Consider the following 18,795-nt stretch of genomic DNA (forward strand, 5'->3'; position numbering starts at 1 on the left):
TTCGAAACACACACACACACAAACACACACACACACACACACACACACTTGTTCCACTTCTCCTGCGATTACTGTAAACACCAATGACAGTCATCTTTGAGTATCTTCCAAAGTTGAGCCGTCGCGTTGGCTTTGATCTTTTCTACGGTGGCGGTTCGGAAAAGGCCCATTTTTAGCTTTGGGAAGAGACAAACATCCTATGGTGCTAAACCGGTTTTAAGGCTATAAAAATCTCTGAAGCAGATTTTCCCTAATTTGTTCATGAACTTGGTGTTTGTGCGTTACTCGATTTGTGAAATTGAGCGAACTGATCACCACACACTTCTCAATTCAGCTACACTACTTGTACACTGCCTGTTATGACTTCTTCGCATTTGTCACATTCATCATTGGGCAACCTAAGGACTGTATTATACATATAAGAGTCACTGAAATTGCATCACAAATGCCAAAACTTTAACAACATTACGGGAACTTTCGTATAAGCATAGAAGTAAAATAGCATAATCAGGTAATTTGTTCGTAATAAACAAATTAAACACTTAGTCAAATAATCGGATCTTTTAATTAAACAACATAAGTAAAACGTATTATAAAACATAACCAGACAATTAATAACTAATGAGCAAATTAAGTGAGCAAAACGATTAGAGAAACTACCTACCTAATTATTCTTAATAATCAGATTAAATGTACAGTCAGTCACAAATGTATTTGCAACAATGAATGCTAAAACTACATTAGATCAGATCCTGTACTTTTGCTTGTATCGCAAAACGTCTGGTTAGATGTTACACAACTTACACCTAACATTTCAAACGGATGACGAAAGTTGGTTATCTTGTGGATAAGTAAATCAGGTTTTTGCTGTGCAATTGACGCACGAAAAAATTTCAGTATTTAAGATTCACCTCTTGTTTCAAGCTGATTGTCCAATAAGTTCCATGCACCAAAGGCATTATAGCTTGTCATATGTATAATTTATCATTTCACTACATATTGAATGTAAGAAGAAATAAAACCTACTGGTCATATATGAGTTCTAAAATGGTTGAAATAAACTGAAAATATTATATTATTATTATTATTATTATTATTTGAGTCATTTGTAGCCGAATAGATAGCACTTTATCACAAGTTCGATTCCTTTTGGGAGTAAGGAATTAAGTAATAATGAACTAAAAGAAAATTACGGATAAACGATTGGAATCATGTTTATTATGCATCACGATTAGCTGTTTAGCCGGAAATAACATTTCATGGCTATAATTCCATGGCTATAATTCTTATTTATTACATAAAACATAATAATATGTGACATAGTAGAATACATTTTTATCAAAACAAAAAAGCAGTCTTAAGAAAGACGAAATCTGCTATTAACTTTGGAGTTTATGAAAAGTTTACACGCCGAATTTCTTGCCTCCAGCATAACAATTGGAAAAGCATGGTGCATCATGAGCTGCTGTCTAGACCGACAATCAGCGCAAGTGAACCTAGTAATTTCTGAATGGTGTTAAGTTAGTTCGAAACGAAAGCGGTAAAAAGCCACGTGTTTAATTTTTTAAACCAGAAGCAACAAAAGTTGCATAGTGACAGAATTATAGTATTTCCGGAGGAGGTCGTCGAATAAAATGGTGCACATATGGTTTGATAATGTAATTTTCATATGACAATGAATGTCTTCTCAATTTTGACCTAATACTTTTCAAACAATCTGATATTCCCAACTTCTAACTTACATATACTTATTATTATTATTATTATTATTATTATTATTATTATTATTATTATTATTATTATTATTATTATTATTATTACTATTATTTAACGGTGCAGTGTGTAATATTTGTGACGTTGTTACAATGATTGAGTATATAGAAATTGAGATTTAACATTCCTCTCCAGCACTATGTAAGAGTGACTATGAAGTGCATCTATAATACTACCATCGAAAACAGTACTTGAGTTTTAATTCGAGTTAAACACCTTCCTTGCGTTTATAATCAGATATAACTGAGTTTGGGGTTAATAATTGGAATAATTAGGCTAATATCTCTTGCAATGTGTACAATGACTTTTCGCACAAATCAAATTTTCTTTCACGTCATAACTGGTTTTAAAAAGATTGAATATGTGAAATGATAGTAGCTAAAGTGATCGTTAGTAATAACAAAAGCAAGAATGGAATTGCCATAACACATACCTTAACAATAAAATTTGATTACAGAAATTAATTAATTCAAGTAATGGTCGTCTCCTCACATGATATCAGTGGCTTATCGAAATTTACATTAAATTATTTTTAACAGTTAACAATGTTTGTGTAAATTGAATGAACTGATTAGTATAGGTAAGTAGTTATCACATTCAATTTTCACACAAACAACTTAGTTCGATTCCCGGCAGATCCGATCTTTTTAACATGCTTCAATTTCAATTGCAAACCGTACTCAATGTGATAGGTAAGATCTCTTGTGGATAAGGAAGATGTTGTAATGACGAGAATAACGGAGTTGAAAAACTATGAATGAAAACAAAGATTTATAAACTTATTGCCTTTATTTTTTTCAGATTTAATATTTAGAATTAATTTTCATTATTTTCTAACTGATGTATGATCAGTGTTTTTATTATTATTTCTTCTCTTATGTAGTATGTAATGAAATAATACATTACACACACAACGAGTTATAATGTCTTAATATATGGGACTTACTCTACAACTTGCTGCATACAATAGAGATGAATCTTAAATGGATAATTTTTTCGTGCATCAATGGCACAGCGAAAGCCTGATTTAGTGCTCGAGAACATTACCAACTATTGTAACCTATTTGAAATGTTTGGTGTAAGTTGAGTTGGATCTATTCATTTGTTTGTGACTCTGGCAGAAGTACTGCACCCGACCTAATGTAATTATAGCAGTAATGGGTAATATACATCTATGACAGACTGTACAAAAGAATAAGAATGAATAACCAAATAAGTAATTTCTAACAACTTCATTCAACATTGGAAAGCACAATCAAATAGCTGGTTGTAAACAAGCCATTTAAACGTCATAATCTGTATGATTTCCAAACAAGTGTTTTTAGTAAGTAGGTAGTCATCTAGATGAAATGTTTCATACGTGGTTATCATTTCGTAACAAATGTTACCAAATTCTGTGTTTACAAATAAATGTATGAAATTAATTTCTTCGCTTTTTACTTACCTCTTACTGTCACTAAAAGATGGAATATTATTTTCTCCAATTTCATGATCAATTTCATCTTGAATTTTTCTTTGAACTTCGGGATATAACATCATGTATAAAATAAAGAAACTTAAAGTATTACTTGCTGTGTCCACTCCGGCCAGAAAGATATCGAAAATCATGTCAACTATCACATCGTCTAGAAATAGTGATAATAATATAAATATGAAAAAGCTTTTTAAAATACCAAAAGTATTAAATTACTGTTATAATTTTTCATAGAGTACTTTTTAAAATTAATTGAAGCCATGTTAAAAATAAAACCCACAATACATTAAAATTAAGTAATTAAAATTAGAACATAAAACATAAAATTTTATAAGATTTGTTTCTACAATATGTGAACAGTTAGCTCATTGTTAGTGTTACTTATAATATATAACAAAATATACTTTTGGTGTATCTTCTAACAAGTTCAATATTACCTCAAACTCATAAGGATAACATAAAACGTATTATGTGAGTTCTTGTAGTTAAAAATCAGGAAAGAAAGACAGAACACAAATCAAACCGAACAGAGAGAAGCAACAAAAGGTTTAAAAGGTTAGTTAAGAAATATGTAGATATAGCACCAAGCTAGAAACAATTTTAGTAGACATTGATTCTAGTATACAATTGAATTTACATCTGTCTGTAGAACACTTTATTAACAAATGAATTAAATATTTCTACTTAGTGAGTAATCAATTTAAAATCGTGATAACATTAATTTTTAAAGTAAACTACACTGTGCTTTTCTAAGTCTTACAATATAATATTTTACCCTAACAACCTATTACGGACTTGAAAAAAATAATTAAAAAAAAAACAACAAGTAAATATCTCGAATAAATCAGTGACCAGTATGAGAGTAGCCACCGGTTACTGTAAGATATCAAAATATTCACCTTCCTCTTAGGTATTGATCAACACCAATATCATCTCTCTATAACGTATGGTTCCCGAAATATGGCTTCTTAAATCTCCGGAAATTGGCCATTTTTGGCCAATATCTGGGAAATGGTAAGAGTGACGCGAAACATTCCATCACTTTCTTAGAAAGTGTTTGATGCTCTATTGAATGAAGGACTCAAAATTTTAAAAAATCGCAAAAGAAAGAGAGACAGACATAGAGAATTAAGTAACGAACTTTTTAAGTTCGTTGGATATTTCTAACGATAAGTTTTGAAATCTACGCTTCTTATTTACAAATATTTGTAATATTAGACAACAGAATAGTAGGACTAGAGGAAGCACATTATTATGAAAGAATTGTGTGGAATAAGAACGTGGAAGGGAACGAGGAAACCTCGAAAAGACCCATATACACAATGTTGTCCTCCACAAACTCACATGACCTCAGATCGAACCCTGGGCCCCACGCACCGAAAACGAATGTTCTGGCATAAAGCCACTATGTCTCACCATTTAATCTCGCAATTGAACGAAGAAAATTTCCGTACCATACTTTGGAATAGAAATATGTTTTGCCGAACGTAAATTCATATTAGTTTCGTTTTATTTCATCTGGACTTCTTGAATCACAAGTGGCCTAACTGAAAAAAATAAAAAAATAAAAATGGACTAATGGTTTCATGTTACTCTTATAAGTGGTACTTTTCTTAAGATATTTTGGTAAACAGTAAAGTGGACCTCTTTGTTGTCAGGTGGCTTAACTTCAAACAATAAAAAGACGGATTAGTATGTGTATTCACTTCGTTAGATGGACACCTTCCCTAAAAGATTTTTTTTTGTAAAGAATAACTCATAAAACCTTAAATGTATGATTTTCGTAGGTAACGTAACGGAAATATTAAACTTCAAATTTCATTCCTAGAAAATCTCAATCTTGGAGTTAGGCCATTTGGCATCCAAGCGGTCCAATTATAAAACCATAAACTACATTGTTACGGATTTGGTTGCTAACATTCGAGAAATATGAATTGTTCATGAGATATTAAAGTTGAAACTTCACTAATAGAAAGTTTCAATTTTAAAGTTGAGCCACTTGTCAAGCAAATGGTCCATCTATAGATAGAGGCTTTCAAAAGAAAAGAGGAAAAGAAACAGTGTTTTTTAAAAATTTTTACAATTTATATTTTGAGTAGTAAATTGCGATACTAATTTCAATTTGTATCCCAATTTGTAAATTTTGTATCGTATTTTCTGCACTGTAATGAGTAATTATAGATTCATTTATTTCACAAGTAGTTCACAATTCCATTTATTATTAATGGTATTGAGAATTATTTTCGTATTTATTTGATTTTTTATGAATCTTTCATCATTATTATTATTATTATTATTATTATTATTATTATTATTATTATTATTATTATTATTATTATTTGGTCGTGATGCTTTTTTTTATTTTGTTCTGTTATGGCATTTCGCGAAGAGAAATCTTGTAAATAATATATCTTGGCTTTTACAAGGGGCGTAAATGGGCATCTGGTATATCAGTACTTCAAATGTAAATCGAAAAGAAAAGAGAAAAAGACGAATATATTTTTCTATATTTTTGGCACTGTGAAATGCCGTTACTGTTTCAGTGATCTACTGTACGCAGTTCTACATTTTACTAAGCATATCCAAACCCCATTCATGCTACATCATATATCGGGTAGGTCCAATATATTTTGAACTTGTTTGCATTTTGGTTTTTCGGGTATTTTTTAGATTTTCAGTCAAGAAGCTACTGTATCGTTACTATTTACTCTAGGATCATGGTTCATACCTCATTCTCTTCAGAATAGAGCAGCCTTTCAATTGGTACCGCTTACATGCCCATACCAATTTCCAAGAGAGGGGAAATATTGGGTAAAATTTTTTTGTCACACTTTGGGCCCCTCTGTAACGGCCCTATGTAAACGTAGAGACCTGAAAAAGATTTGGTACATACTACTCGGTAGCCTGAATGTGTGTACCAAATTTCAAGCTTCTATCCTAAATAGTAAGGACGGGAAAAATTTATCAAGAATCCCCACAATGCCCCAGATTACCGAAAAGACCCTGATCACAGGTAAAAAAAAGTCCCTGAGACGTCCATATTCATCCTAGAATCATGGTTCGTCCATTCTCTTCAGAATAGTACTGACTTTCAAACGGTACCATTCACATGTCCCCATCCGGTATCTGACGGGGGGAAATCGCAAAGATATAAAAATATATTTTTTGGTTAAAATATCTCTTTTCTCAACTTTTTGCCCCTCTGGACCTCCTGTTTTAACGCAGGGATCTGAAAAAATTTGATAAATACTACTCGGTGGACTGAATGTTGTGCAAAATTTCATTCTTCTAGGTGCAAAAGTCCTTGCCGCGGGGGAGGGGGGTTGCGTACTCTAATAATCCCAAGAGCTATGCCGAAGGTAACTTCGCTATCAGAGGGCTTCTCATACCGGACAGGTCTTTAGGGGTAGGAGTCATATGAAGAGAGATATTATGATAGTGGGCAGCATCTCTACCATTACCACACTGAGAGTGAAGATAATTGACATCGGCAAGGCTCAGATGTGGGCAAAAACAGGCAGGGACAGGATGTCCTCTATGGCTGTTTCACTGCGAGATGGAAGGACCTGGGACACCACCACTTTACTCAGTCCCTAGTAAACAACATGGAAAGAGAAATAAGAGAATGTAATATTAGGGAATACGACACTACTATTACACAGAGGATCGTCCCCGCCAGTGGAGGGAAACACAGCAGGGCCTTCTCGGTCGTAGTAGTAGGCCCCCCGTTATATCTAGTCGAGTCAGCAAAAATTTTAGTGACGTCATAGGTCAAAGGTCAATGACCTTGGCCAGGGGTCAATGACCTAGGGGTACCTAGGACAGCCCCCTCTAAATTTTGGCAGGGGTACCTTGGCCCACCCCCTAAATTTTGGCAGGGGTACATAGGACCACCCCCCTTAATTTTTGGAAATTGCCAAATCTAAAAATTGGGTGTGGTAGCCTAGGACGATAGTATGTACCTCTATCAGTATTGGGTGTCTATGTCGTTCCCTTTCATGGGTAAAAAATTGCCAAAAATTCAAATTTCGGGGGTTTTTGACCTAATTTATCCCCTTTGATGAGGTATTATTATCCTATATAGTTATATGGGCGTATACAGGGGTTCATTACCTTTCATAACATATGGGTATATTAATGCACCCCTTGAAAAATTTGGGAGGGGTACCTTGACCCACCCCTTCAATTTTGGAAATTGACCAATTTAAACTTTGGGTATTATAGTACAGAACCCTAATATCTATTATGATAAATTTGGGCGGTCCACCTCGTTCCCTTCTAGGGGTACAAAATTGCCAAAATATAAACGTAAGCAATACGTTATACCACGTGGTTGGTTTTTGGTCGATTTATCCCCTTTGATGAGGTGTTATTACCTTATATGGTTATATGGTCATGTATAGGGGTCCATTACCTTTCATAACATATGGGTATATTAATGCATCCCTTGAAAAATTTGGCAGGGGTACCTTGGCCCACCCCTTAAATTTTGGAAATTGACCAATTTAAACATTGGGTATTATAGTACAGGACCCTAATATGTATTATGATAAATTTGGGTGGTCCACCTTGTTCCCTTCTAGGGGTACAAAATTGCCAAAATATAAACGTAAGCAATACGTTATACCACGTGTTTGGTTTTTGGTCGATTTTATCCCCTTTGATGAGGTGTTATTATCCTATATAGTTATATGGGCGTATACAGGGGTTCATTACCTTTCATAACATATGGGTAAATTAATGTACCCCTTGAAAAATTTGGGAGTTGTACCTTGGCCCACCCCTTAAATTTTGGAAATTGACCAAATTAAACATTGGGTATTATAGTACAGGACCCTAATATGTATTATGATAAATTTGGGCGGTCCACCTCGTTCCCTTCTAGGGGTACAAAATTGCCAAAATATAAACGTAAGCAATACGTTATACCACGTGGTTGGTTTTTGGTCGATTTTATTCCCTTTGATGAGGTGTTATTATCCTATATAGTTATATGGGCGTATACAGGGGTTCATTACCTTTCATAACATATGGGTATATTAATGCACCCCTTGAAAAATTTGGGAGTTGTACCTTGGCCCACCCCTTAAATTTTGGAAATTGACCAATTTAAACATTGGGTATTATAGTACAGGACCCTAATATGTATCATGATAAATTTGGGCGGTCCACCTCGTTTCATTCTAGGGGTACAAAATTGCCAAAATATAAACGTAAGCAAAACGTTATACCACGTGTTTGGGTTTTGATCGATTTTATCCCCTTTGATGAGGTGTTATTAACCTATATAGTTATATGGTCATGTATAGGGGTCCATTACCTTTCATAAGATATGGGTACATGTGTGCACTCCTTTAAAAATTTGTGAGGAGTACCTTGGCCCACCCCTTAAATTTTAGAAATTGCTCATTTTATATATTTGGTATTATAGTACTGGACCCTAACATGTATTATGATAAATTTGGGTAGTTCACCTAATTCCTTTTAGGGGTACGAAATTGCCAAATTTTAGTACAACCACGTGTTTGTTTTGGCTCAATTTATCCCCCTTGGATGAGGTTCTATTACCTTATATGATTATATGGTTATGTATATTGGTCCATTCCGTATTATAAGACATGGGTATATTGATGCACCCTTTAAAAATTTGGGAGGGGTACCTTGGCCTACCGCTTTATTTTGGAAATTGCCCAATTTAAACATTTGGTATAATAGTATAAGACCCTAATATATATATATTACTATAAATTTGGGTGGTCCATCTCGTTCCCTTTCATGGGTACGAAATTGCCAAATTTTAGTACAACCATGTGTTTCGTTTTTGACCTAATTTATTCTCTTGGATGATGTTCTATTACCTAATATGATTATATGGTCTTGTATAGGGTCCATTTTCTATCATAAGACATAGGTACATTGATGCACCCCGGGAGGTGTACCATAGCCAATCCCTTAAATTTTGGAAATTTTTCAATTTAAGCATTCGCTATCATAGTACATGACCTCAATATGTATCATGATAAATTTGGGTGGTCCACCTTGTTCCCTTTCATGACTAAAAAAAATGCCAAAATATAAACATAAGCAATATGTTGTATCACGTGTTTGGTTTTTGGCCCAATTTATCCCGTTTGATGCGGTCTTATTACCGTATATGTTTATATGGTCATATATATAGGTTCATTTCATATCATAAGACATGAGTACATTGATGCACCCTTTAAAATTTGGGAGGGGTATCTTGACTCATCCACTCAGTTTTAGAAATTGTTTAATATAAGCATTTGGTATCTTCGTACAGGTCTTCAATATGTACCACTACAAATTTGGATGGTCCACATCGTTCCCTTTCATGGGTAAAGAACTACCAAAAATCAAATTTTGGAGGTTATTGACTCCTATTTAGCACGTTATATGGTTTATTACCTCTATATGTTTATGTTCTCTTTTAAATTTGGGAATTATAAAATAACATAATTTGGTAAACGTTTTCTAGGACCCATTGGTGTTTCTCTTATGGCCAAATATTCAAAATTTAAAGGTTATTAACCGGCTTTATTATTAAATGAGTACAGGATTTATTACTTTTTCATAAGACACAGGTGTATTTGTGTACCAATCTTAAATTTTGGGAGGGGTACATTTCTTATTGTCATATCAATAATTGGTAATTGTTCTTTGGGTAAATCATTGTGAAATATTAGTATGATCACGTGATCAGTTATTGACCTATGATGGGATTAGGAGTCCAGGACATTGGTACATTTAAACTTTGTAGAATAATTTGAGAATGCGTCATTGGTATTGATTATTACAGCCAAATATAAACGTAAGCAATACGATGTACCACGTGATTGACCTTGATGAGGTAGTGTACAGGGATACATAGCTAACCTTATTGAATCTTATGACTCATAGTCTTAAGGGAATACATGCTACAACACTGGCAAAGTTATTGTTGATGTAATTTGATTGGCTGATCACTATCTTTCGTGCAATCTGATTGGCTGATCACTATCTTTCGTGCAATCTGATTGGCTGATCACTATCTTTCGTGCAATCTGATTGGTTGCTGATTTTCAAATCTTTGCTGCATTCAGTTTTAAGTTTTGTTTAACATTTAAAAATCTTGGTTTCGTTCAACATTTTGGACACTGATAAATATGATCAAAACCGTTTTTTTGTTAATCGAATAGTTAAAAACCGGATAAAGTTTGACGGTTAACCGTGAAACGTAAATTTTTTTAGTTTGAAATTTTTTGTTTGAATTTTTTTGGTTTCAGAATTTTGTTTGAAATTTGTTTCAAAATTTTTTGTTTGAAAATTTTTTTTGTTTGAAATTTTTTGTTGCAAAATTTTGTTTGAAATTTTTTTGTTTAAAATTTTTTGTTCGAAATTTTTGTTTTGAAATTTTTCGTTTCCAAATTTTTTTGTTTAAAATTTTTTTGTTTCGATTTTTTTTCGTTTCAAAATTTTGTTTGAATTTTTCGTTTCCAATTTTTTTCGTTTCAAAATTTTTTTCAAACTTTTGTTTCAAAGATTTTTGTTCGAAATTTTTGTTTGTAAACTTTTTTGTTTGAAATTATTGTTTGGAAAATTTTGGTTTGACATTTTTTTAAGTTTGTGCACTCATTAGTAAAGAACCGGAACTGTTTAGAGCAAAAACCTCTGGCAACATTGTGGTGCAATAGTACACGTCAGAACCTGGGGTTGTACTTGAAATGAAAAACACAATTCATTGAAATGGATCATTTTATTACACTCCACATACATCCATACCAGATAGTGGTTCTGGATATTGTCGATACAATGTATTTTGAACTTCTTGCACTAGTTTGTCTTTAGCATATAATTTTAATTCCAATTGAAGTCTTTTAAGGTCTAATGCAATATCAATTGGTGGAAACTCAATGTCCATTTGATCACAAATAAACTGTTTATCAATACAGGTATGCACCCACGAACGATGTTGACAACCATCACAATATCTAGATACATGTTGTACAATATGCATAACACATTTTTCAAAATAGTACTTTTTCAGGAATATACTAGTTTTGTTGCACACTTCCACTGCATGTTTCACACACTGAAATACGCTGATGAATTTGTTCCATTCAGTTTGTGTTAGATACACCATGTTGCGAGGGACATGAAGTGTACCCTTTTTACGTAACAGCACCATCTTCTCTTCGAGGACTGTACGCATCACAACTTCATGATTTGAGCCTAATGATTTGACTATGGTCACATTTAGCTCATCATGAAAATAATCGTTCATTTGGTCGATTCGTGAACATAATATTTGCCATTCTTCACAGGTCAGTTGTACACCAAATTGTTCTGCTTTGTCCAATCGAATCACAGGTTCAAATGTTCTAGCACTGATACCAATCATCACATGTTTTGTTTGAAATATATTTATTGGATAATAGTTTGCGAAGATGAATTCTTTATCGTTAGAAGTACACATCTTTCCTCCTGAAAAGCACTTGCTCAAATTATTTCACGGTATTGGTTGATTTATAGAACTACGGCTGACGTCATGTGCTGACGTTTGAATTCATGGTTTCATCACAGTTGCTGACGTCATGCTGACCAACCACATTCATACAACTATGTCTGACGTGCTGACGTTTGAATCACAATTGCTGACGAATCTGGCTGTGTACTAAATTCAAATTGATGAATTCGACCCAAGAGTCTTTTATAGCATAAAGATACAGATCCAGTATTTAAGAAACGTAACAGTTCTTCTTGTTTTGATGCTTCCATGGGTAAATATCTTGCTGGTAAAATTATATTCTTATCATTTTCAAGCTTCACTACGATTCTTAATCCAAACTTTGTAGGGATTTTTTGGCTAGCTAATATTCTATAAGGTACATTCTGTAGTAAATCAGTAATCTTGGTAAATGATTTCATCACATCACGTGTGTTTAGAAATTGCAGACAAGTTGCCATGATGCTGTTATCATGAATACTAACTCGAACGATGATGCAAAACTGATGACGTTGCATTATCATGTTCTGACGTGTACTATTGCACCACAATGTTGCCAGAGGCTTTTGTTCTAAACAGTTCCGGTTCTTTACTAATAAGTGCACAAACTTAAAAAAATGTCAAACCAAAATTTTCCAAACAATAATTTCAAACAAAAAAGTTTACAAACAAAAATTTCGAACAAAAATCTTTGAAACAAAAGTTTGAAAAAAATTTTGAAACGAAAACAATTGGAAACGAAAAATTCAAACAAAATTTTGAAACGAAAAAAAATCGAAACAAAAAAATTTTAAACAAAAAAATTTGGAAACGAAAAATTTCAAAACAAAAATTTCGAACAAAAAATTTTAAACAAATAAATTTCAAACAAAATTTTGCAACAAAAAATTTCAAACAAAAAAAATTTTCAAACAAAAAATTTTGAAACAAATTTCAAACAAAATTCTGAAACAAAAAAATTCAAACAAAAAATTTCAAACTAAAAAAATTTTACGTTTCACGGTTAACCGTCAAACTTTATCCGGTTTTTAACTATTCGATTAACAAATAAACGGTTTTGATCATATTTATCAGTGAGTCCAAAATGTTGAACGAAACCAAGATTTTTAAATGTTAAACAAAACTTAAAACTGAATGCAGCAAAGATTTGAAAATCAGCAACCAATCAGATTGCACGAAAGATAGTGATCAGCCAATCAGATTGCACGAAAGATAGTGATCAGCCAATCAGATTGCACGAAAGATAGTGATCAGCCAATCAAATTACATCAACAATAACTTTGCCAGTGTTGTAGCATGTATTCCCTTAAGACTATGAGTCATAAGATTCAATAAGGTTAGCTATGTATCCCTGTACACTACCTCATCAAGGTCAATCACGTGGTACATCGTATTGCTTACGTTTATATTTGGCTGTAATAATCAATACCAATGACGCATTCTCAAATTATCCTACAAAGTTTAAATGTACCAATGTCCTGGACTCCTAATCCCATCATAGGTCAATAACTGATCACGTGATCATACTAATATTTCACAATGATTTACCCAAAGAACAATTACCAATTATTGATATGACAATAAGAAATGTACCCCTCCCAAAATTTAAGATTGGTACACAAATACACCTGTGTCTTATGAAAAAGTAATAAATCCTGTACTCATTTAATAATAAAGCCGGTTAATAACCTTTAAATTTTGAATATTTGGCCATAAGAGAAACACCAATGGGTCCTAGAAAACGTTTACCAAATTATGTTATTTTATAATTCCCAAATTTAAAAGAGAACATAAACATATAGAGGTAATAAACCATATAACGTGCTAAATAGGAGTCAATAACCTCCAAAATTTGATTTTTGGTAGTTCTTTACCCATGAAAGGGAACGATGTGGACCATCCAAATTTGTAGTGGTACATATTGAAGACCTGTACGAAGATACCAAATGCTTATATTAAACAATTTCTAAAACTGAGTGGATGAGTCAAGATACCCCTCCCAAATTTTAAAGGGTGCATCAATGTACTCATGTCTTATGATATGAAATGAACCTATATATATGACCATATAAACATATACGGTAATAAGACCGCATCAAACGGGATAAATTGGGCCAAAAACCAAACACGTGATACAACATATTGCTTATGTTTATATTTTGGCATTTTTTTAGTCATGAAAGGGAACAAGGTGGACCACCCAAATTTATCATGATACATATTGAGGTCATGTACTATGATAGCGAATGCTTAAATTGAAAAATTTCCAAAATTTAAGGGATTGGCTATGGTACACCTCCCGGGGTGCATCAATGTACCTATGTCTTATGATAGAAAATGGACCCTATACAAGACCATATAATCATATTAGGTAATAGAACATCATCCAAGAGAATAAATTAGGTCAAAAACGAAACACATGGTTGTACTAAAATTTGGCAATTTCGTACCTATGAAAGGGAACGAGATGAACCACCCAAATTTATAGTAATATATATTAGGGTCTTATACTATTATACCAAATGTTTAAATTGGGCAATTTCCAAAATAAAGAGTTGGGCCAAGGTACCCCTCCCAAATTTTTAAAGGGTGCATCAATATACCCATGTCTTATAATACGGAATGGACCAATATACATAACCATATAATCATATAAGGTAATAGAACCTCATCCAAGGGGGATAAATTGAGCCAAAACAAACACGTGGTTGTACTAAAATTTGGCAATTTCGTACCCCTAAAAGGAATGAGGTGAACTACCCAAATTTATCATAATACATGTTAGGGTCCAGTACTATAATACCAAATATATAAAATGAGCAATTTCTAAAATTTAAGGGGTGGGCCAAGGTACTCCTCACAAATTTTTAAAGGAGTGCACACATGTACCCATATCTTATGAAAGGTAATGGACCCCTATACATGACCATATAACTATATAGGTTAATAACACCTCATCAAAGGGGATAAAATCGATCAAAACCCAAACACGTGGTATAACGTTTTGCTTACGTTTATATTTTGGCAATTTTGTACCCCTAGAATGAAACGAGGTGGACCGCCCAAATTTATCATGATACATATTAGGGTCCTGTACTATAATACCCAATGTTTAAATTGGTCAATTTCCAAAATTTAAGGGGTGGGCCAAGGTACAACTCCCAAATTTTTCAAGGGGTGCATTAATATACCCATATGTTATGAAAGGTAATGAACCCCTGACAAAAAAGTTTACAAACAAAAATTTCGAACAAAAATCTTTGAAACAAAAGTTTGAAAAAAATTTTGAAACGAAAAAAATTGGAAACGAAAAATTCAAACAAAATTTTGAAACAAAAAAAAATCGAAACAAAAAAATTTTAAACAAAAAAATTTGGAAACGAAAAATTTCAAAACAAAAATTTCGAACAAAAAATTTTAAACAAAAAAATTTCAAACAAAATTTTGCAACAAAAAATTTCAAACAAAAAAATTTTCAAACAAAAAATTTTGAAACAAATTTCAAACAAAATTCTGAAAAAAAAAATTCAAACAAAAAATTTCAAACTAAAAAAATTTTACGTTTCACGGTTAACCGTCAAACTTTATCCGGTTTTTAACTATTCGATTAACAAATAAACGGTTTTGATCATATTTATCAGTGAGTCCAAAATGTTGAACGAAACCAAGATTTTTAAATGTTAAACAATACTTAAAACTGAATGCAGGAAAGATTTGAAAATCAGCAACCAATCAGATTGCATGAAAGATAGTGATCAGCCAATCAGATTGCACGAAAGATAGTGATCAGCCAATCAAATTACATCAACAATAACTTTGCCAGTGTTGTAGCATGTATTCCCTTAAGACTACGAGTCATAAGATTCAATAAGGTTAGCTATGTATCCCTGTACACTACCTCATCAAGGTCAATCACGTGGTACATCGTATTGCTTACGTTTATATTTGGCTGTAATAATCAATACCAATGACGCATTCTCAAATTATCCTACAAAGTTTAAATGTACCAATGTCCTGGACTCCTAATCCCATCATAGGTCAATAACTGATCACGTGATCATACTAATATTTCACAATGATTTACCCAAAGAACAATTACCAATTATTGATATGACAATAAGAAATGTACCCCTCCCAAAATTTAAGATTGGTACACAAATACACCTGTGTCTTATGAAAAAGTAATAAATCCTGTACTCATTTAATAATAAAGCCGGTTAATAACCTTTAAATTTTGAATATTTGGCCATAAGAGAAACACCAATGGGTCCTAGAAAACGTTTACCAAATTATGTTATTTTATAATTCCCAAATTTAAAAGAGAACATAAACATATAGAGGTAATAAACCATATAACGTGCTAAATAGGAGTCAATAACCTCCAAAATTTGATTTTTGGTAGTTCTTTACCCATGAAAGGGAACGATGTGGACCATCCAAATTTGTAGTGGTACATATTGAAGACCTGTACGAAGATACCAAATGCTTATATTAAACAATTTCTAAAACTGAGTGGATGAGTCAAGATACCCCTCCCAAATTTTAAAGGGTGCATCAATGTACTCATGTCTTATGATATGAAATGAACCTATATATATGACCATATAAACATATACGGTAATAAGACCGCATCAAACGGGATAAATTGGGCCAAAAACCAAACACGTGATACAACATATTGCTTATGTTTATATTTTGGCATTTTTTTAGTCATGAAAGGGAACAAGGTGGACCACCCAAATTTATCATGATACATATTGAGGTCATGTACTATGATAGCGAATGCTTAAATTGAAAAATTTCCAAAATTTAAGGGATTGGCTATGGTACACCTCCCGGGGTGCATCAATGTACCTATGTCTTATGATAGAAAATGGACCCTATACAAGACCATATAATCATATTAGGTAATAGAACATCATCCAAGAGAATAAATTAGGTCAAAAACGAAACACATGGTTGTACTAAAATTTGGCAATTTCGTACCCATGAAAGGGAACGAGATGAACCACCCAAATTTATAGTAATATATATTAGGGTCTTATACTATTATACCAAATGTTTAAATTGGGCAATTTCCAAAACAAAGAGTTGGGCCAAGGTACCCCTCCCAAATTTTTAAAGGGTGCATCAATATACCCATGTCTTATAATACGGAATGGACCAATATACATAACCATATAATCATATAAGGTAATAGAACCTCATCCAAGGGGGATAAATTGAGCCAAAACAAACACGTGGTTGTACTAAAATTTGGCAATTTCGTACCCCTAAAAGGAATGAGGTGAACTACCCAAATTTATCATAATACATGTTAGGGTCCAGTACTATAATACCAAATATATAAAATGAGCAATTTCTAAAATTTAAGGGGTGGGCCAAGGTACTCCTCACAAATTTTTAAAGGAGTGCACACATGTACCCATATCTTATGAAAGGTAATGGACCCCTATACATGACCATATAACTATATAGGTTAATAACACCTCATCAAAGGGGATAAAATCGATCAAAACCCAAACACGTGGTATAACGTTTTGCTTACGTTTATATTTTGGCAATTTTGTACCCCTAGAATGAAACGAGGTGGACCGCCCAAATTTATCATGATACATATTAGGGTCCTGTACTATAATACCCAATGTTTAAATTGGTCAATTTCCAAAATTTAAGGGGTGGGCCAAGGTACAACTCCCAAATTTTTCAAGGGGTGCATTAATATACCCATATGTTATGAAAGGTAATGAACCCCTGTATACGCCCATATAACTATATAGGATAATAACACCTCATCAAAGGGAATAAAATCAACCAAAAACCAACCACGTGGTATAACGTATTGCTTACGTTTATATTTTGGCAATTTTGTACCCCTAGAAGGGAACGAGGTGGACCGCCCAAATTTATCATAATACATATTAGGGTCCTGTACTATAATACCCAATGTTTAATTTGGTCAATTTCCAAAATTTAAGGGGTGGGCCAAGGTACAACTCCCAAATTTTTCAAGGGGTACATTAATATACCCATATGTTATGAAAGGTAATGAACCCCTGTATACGCCCATATAACTATATAGGATAATAACACCTCATCAAAGGGGATAAAATCGACCAAAAACCAAACACGTGGTATAACGTATTGCTTACGTTTATATTTTGGCAATTTTGTACCCCTAGAAGGGAACAAGGTGGACCACCCAAATTTATCATAATACATATTAGGGTCCTGTACTATAATACCCAATGTTTAAATTGGTCAATTTCCAAAATTTAAGGGATGGGCCAAGGTACCCCTGCCAAATTTTTCAAGGGGTGCATTAATATACCCATATGTTATGAAAGGTAATGGACCCCTATACATGACCATATAACCATATAAGGTAATAACACCTCATCAAAGGGGATAAATCGACCAAAAACCAACCACGTGGTATAACGTATTGCTTACGTTTATATTTTGGCAATTTTGTACCCCTAGAAGGGAACGAGGTGGACCGCCCAAATTTATCATAATAGATATTAGGGTTCTGTACTATAATACCCAAAGTTTAAATTGGTCAATTTCCAAAATTGAAGGGGTGGGTCAAGGTACCCCTCCCAAATTTTTCAAGGGGTGCATTAATATACCCATATGTTATGAAAGGTAATGAACCCCTGTATACGCCCATATAACTATATAGGATAATAATACCTCATCAAAGGGGATAAATTAGGTCAAAAACCCCCGAAATTTGAATTTTTGGCAATTTTTTACCCATGAAAGGGAACGACATAGACACCCAATACTGATAGAGGTACATACTATCGTCTTAGGCTACCACACCCAATTTTAGATTTGGCAATTTCCAAAATTAAGGGGGGTGGTCCTATGTACCCCTGCCAAAATTTAGGGGGTGGGCCAAGGTACCCCTGCCAAAATTTAGAGGGGGTTGTCCTAGGTACCCCTAGGTCATTGACCCCTGGCCAAGGTCATTGACCTTTGACCTATGACGTCACTAAAATTTTGCTGACTCGACTAGATATAACGGGGGGCCTACTAC

General features: G+C 33.3%; 1 protein-coding gene across 1 annotated transcript in view; it reads right to left on the reverse strand.

Annotated features, from left to right (window-relative positions):
- LOC145691791 (methyl farnesoate epoxidase-like) overlaps positions 1–18,795 on the reverse strand; it is a 64,978-nt gene that overhangs the window by 13,323 nt on the left and 32,860 nt on the right. The window contains exon 5 of the mRNA XM_081767101.1: positions 3,218–3,398. Coding sequence (XP_081623227.1) covers positions 3,218–3,398 — 181 coding nt within the window. The remainder of the gene's footprint in view (positions 1–3,217; positions 3,399–18,795) is intronic.

This window comes from Thermobia domestica, chromosome 8 (assembly GCF_964235325.1).
Source record: "Thermobia domestica chromosome 8, izTheDome1.hap1.1, whole genome shotgun sequence".
Classification (NCBI taxonomy): domain Eukaryota; kingdom Metazoa; phylum Arthropoda; class Insecta; order Zygentoma; family Lepismatidae; genus Thermobia; species Thermobia domestica.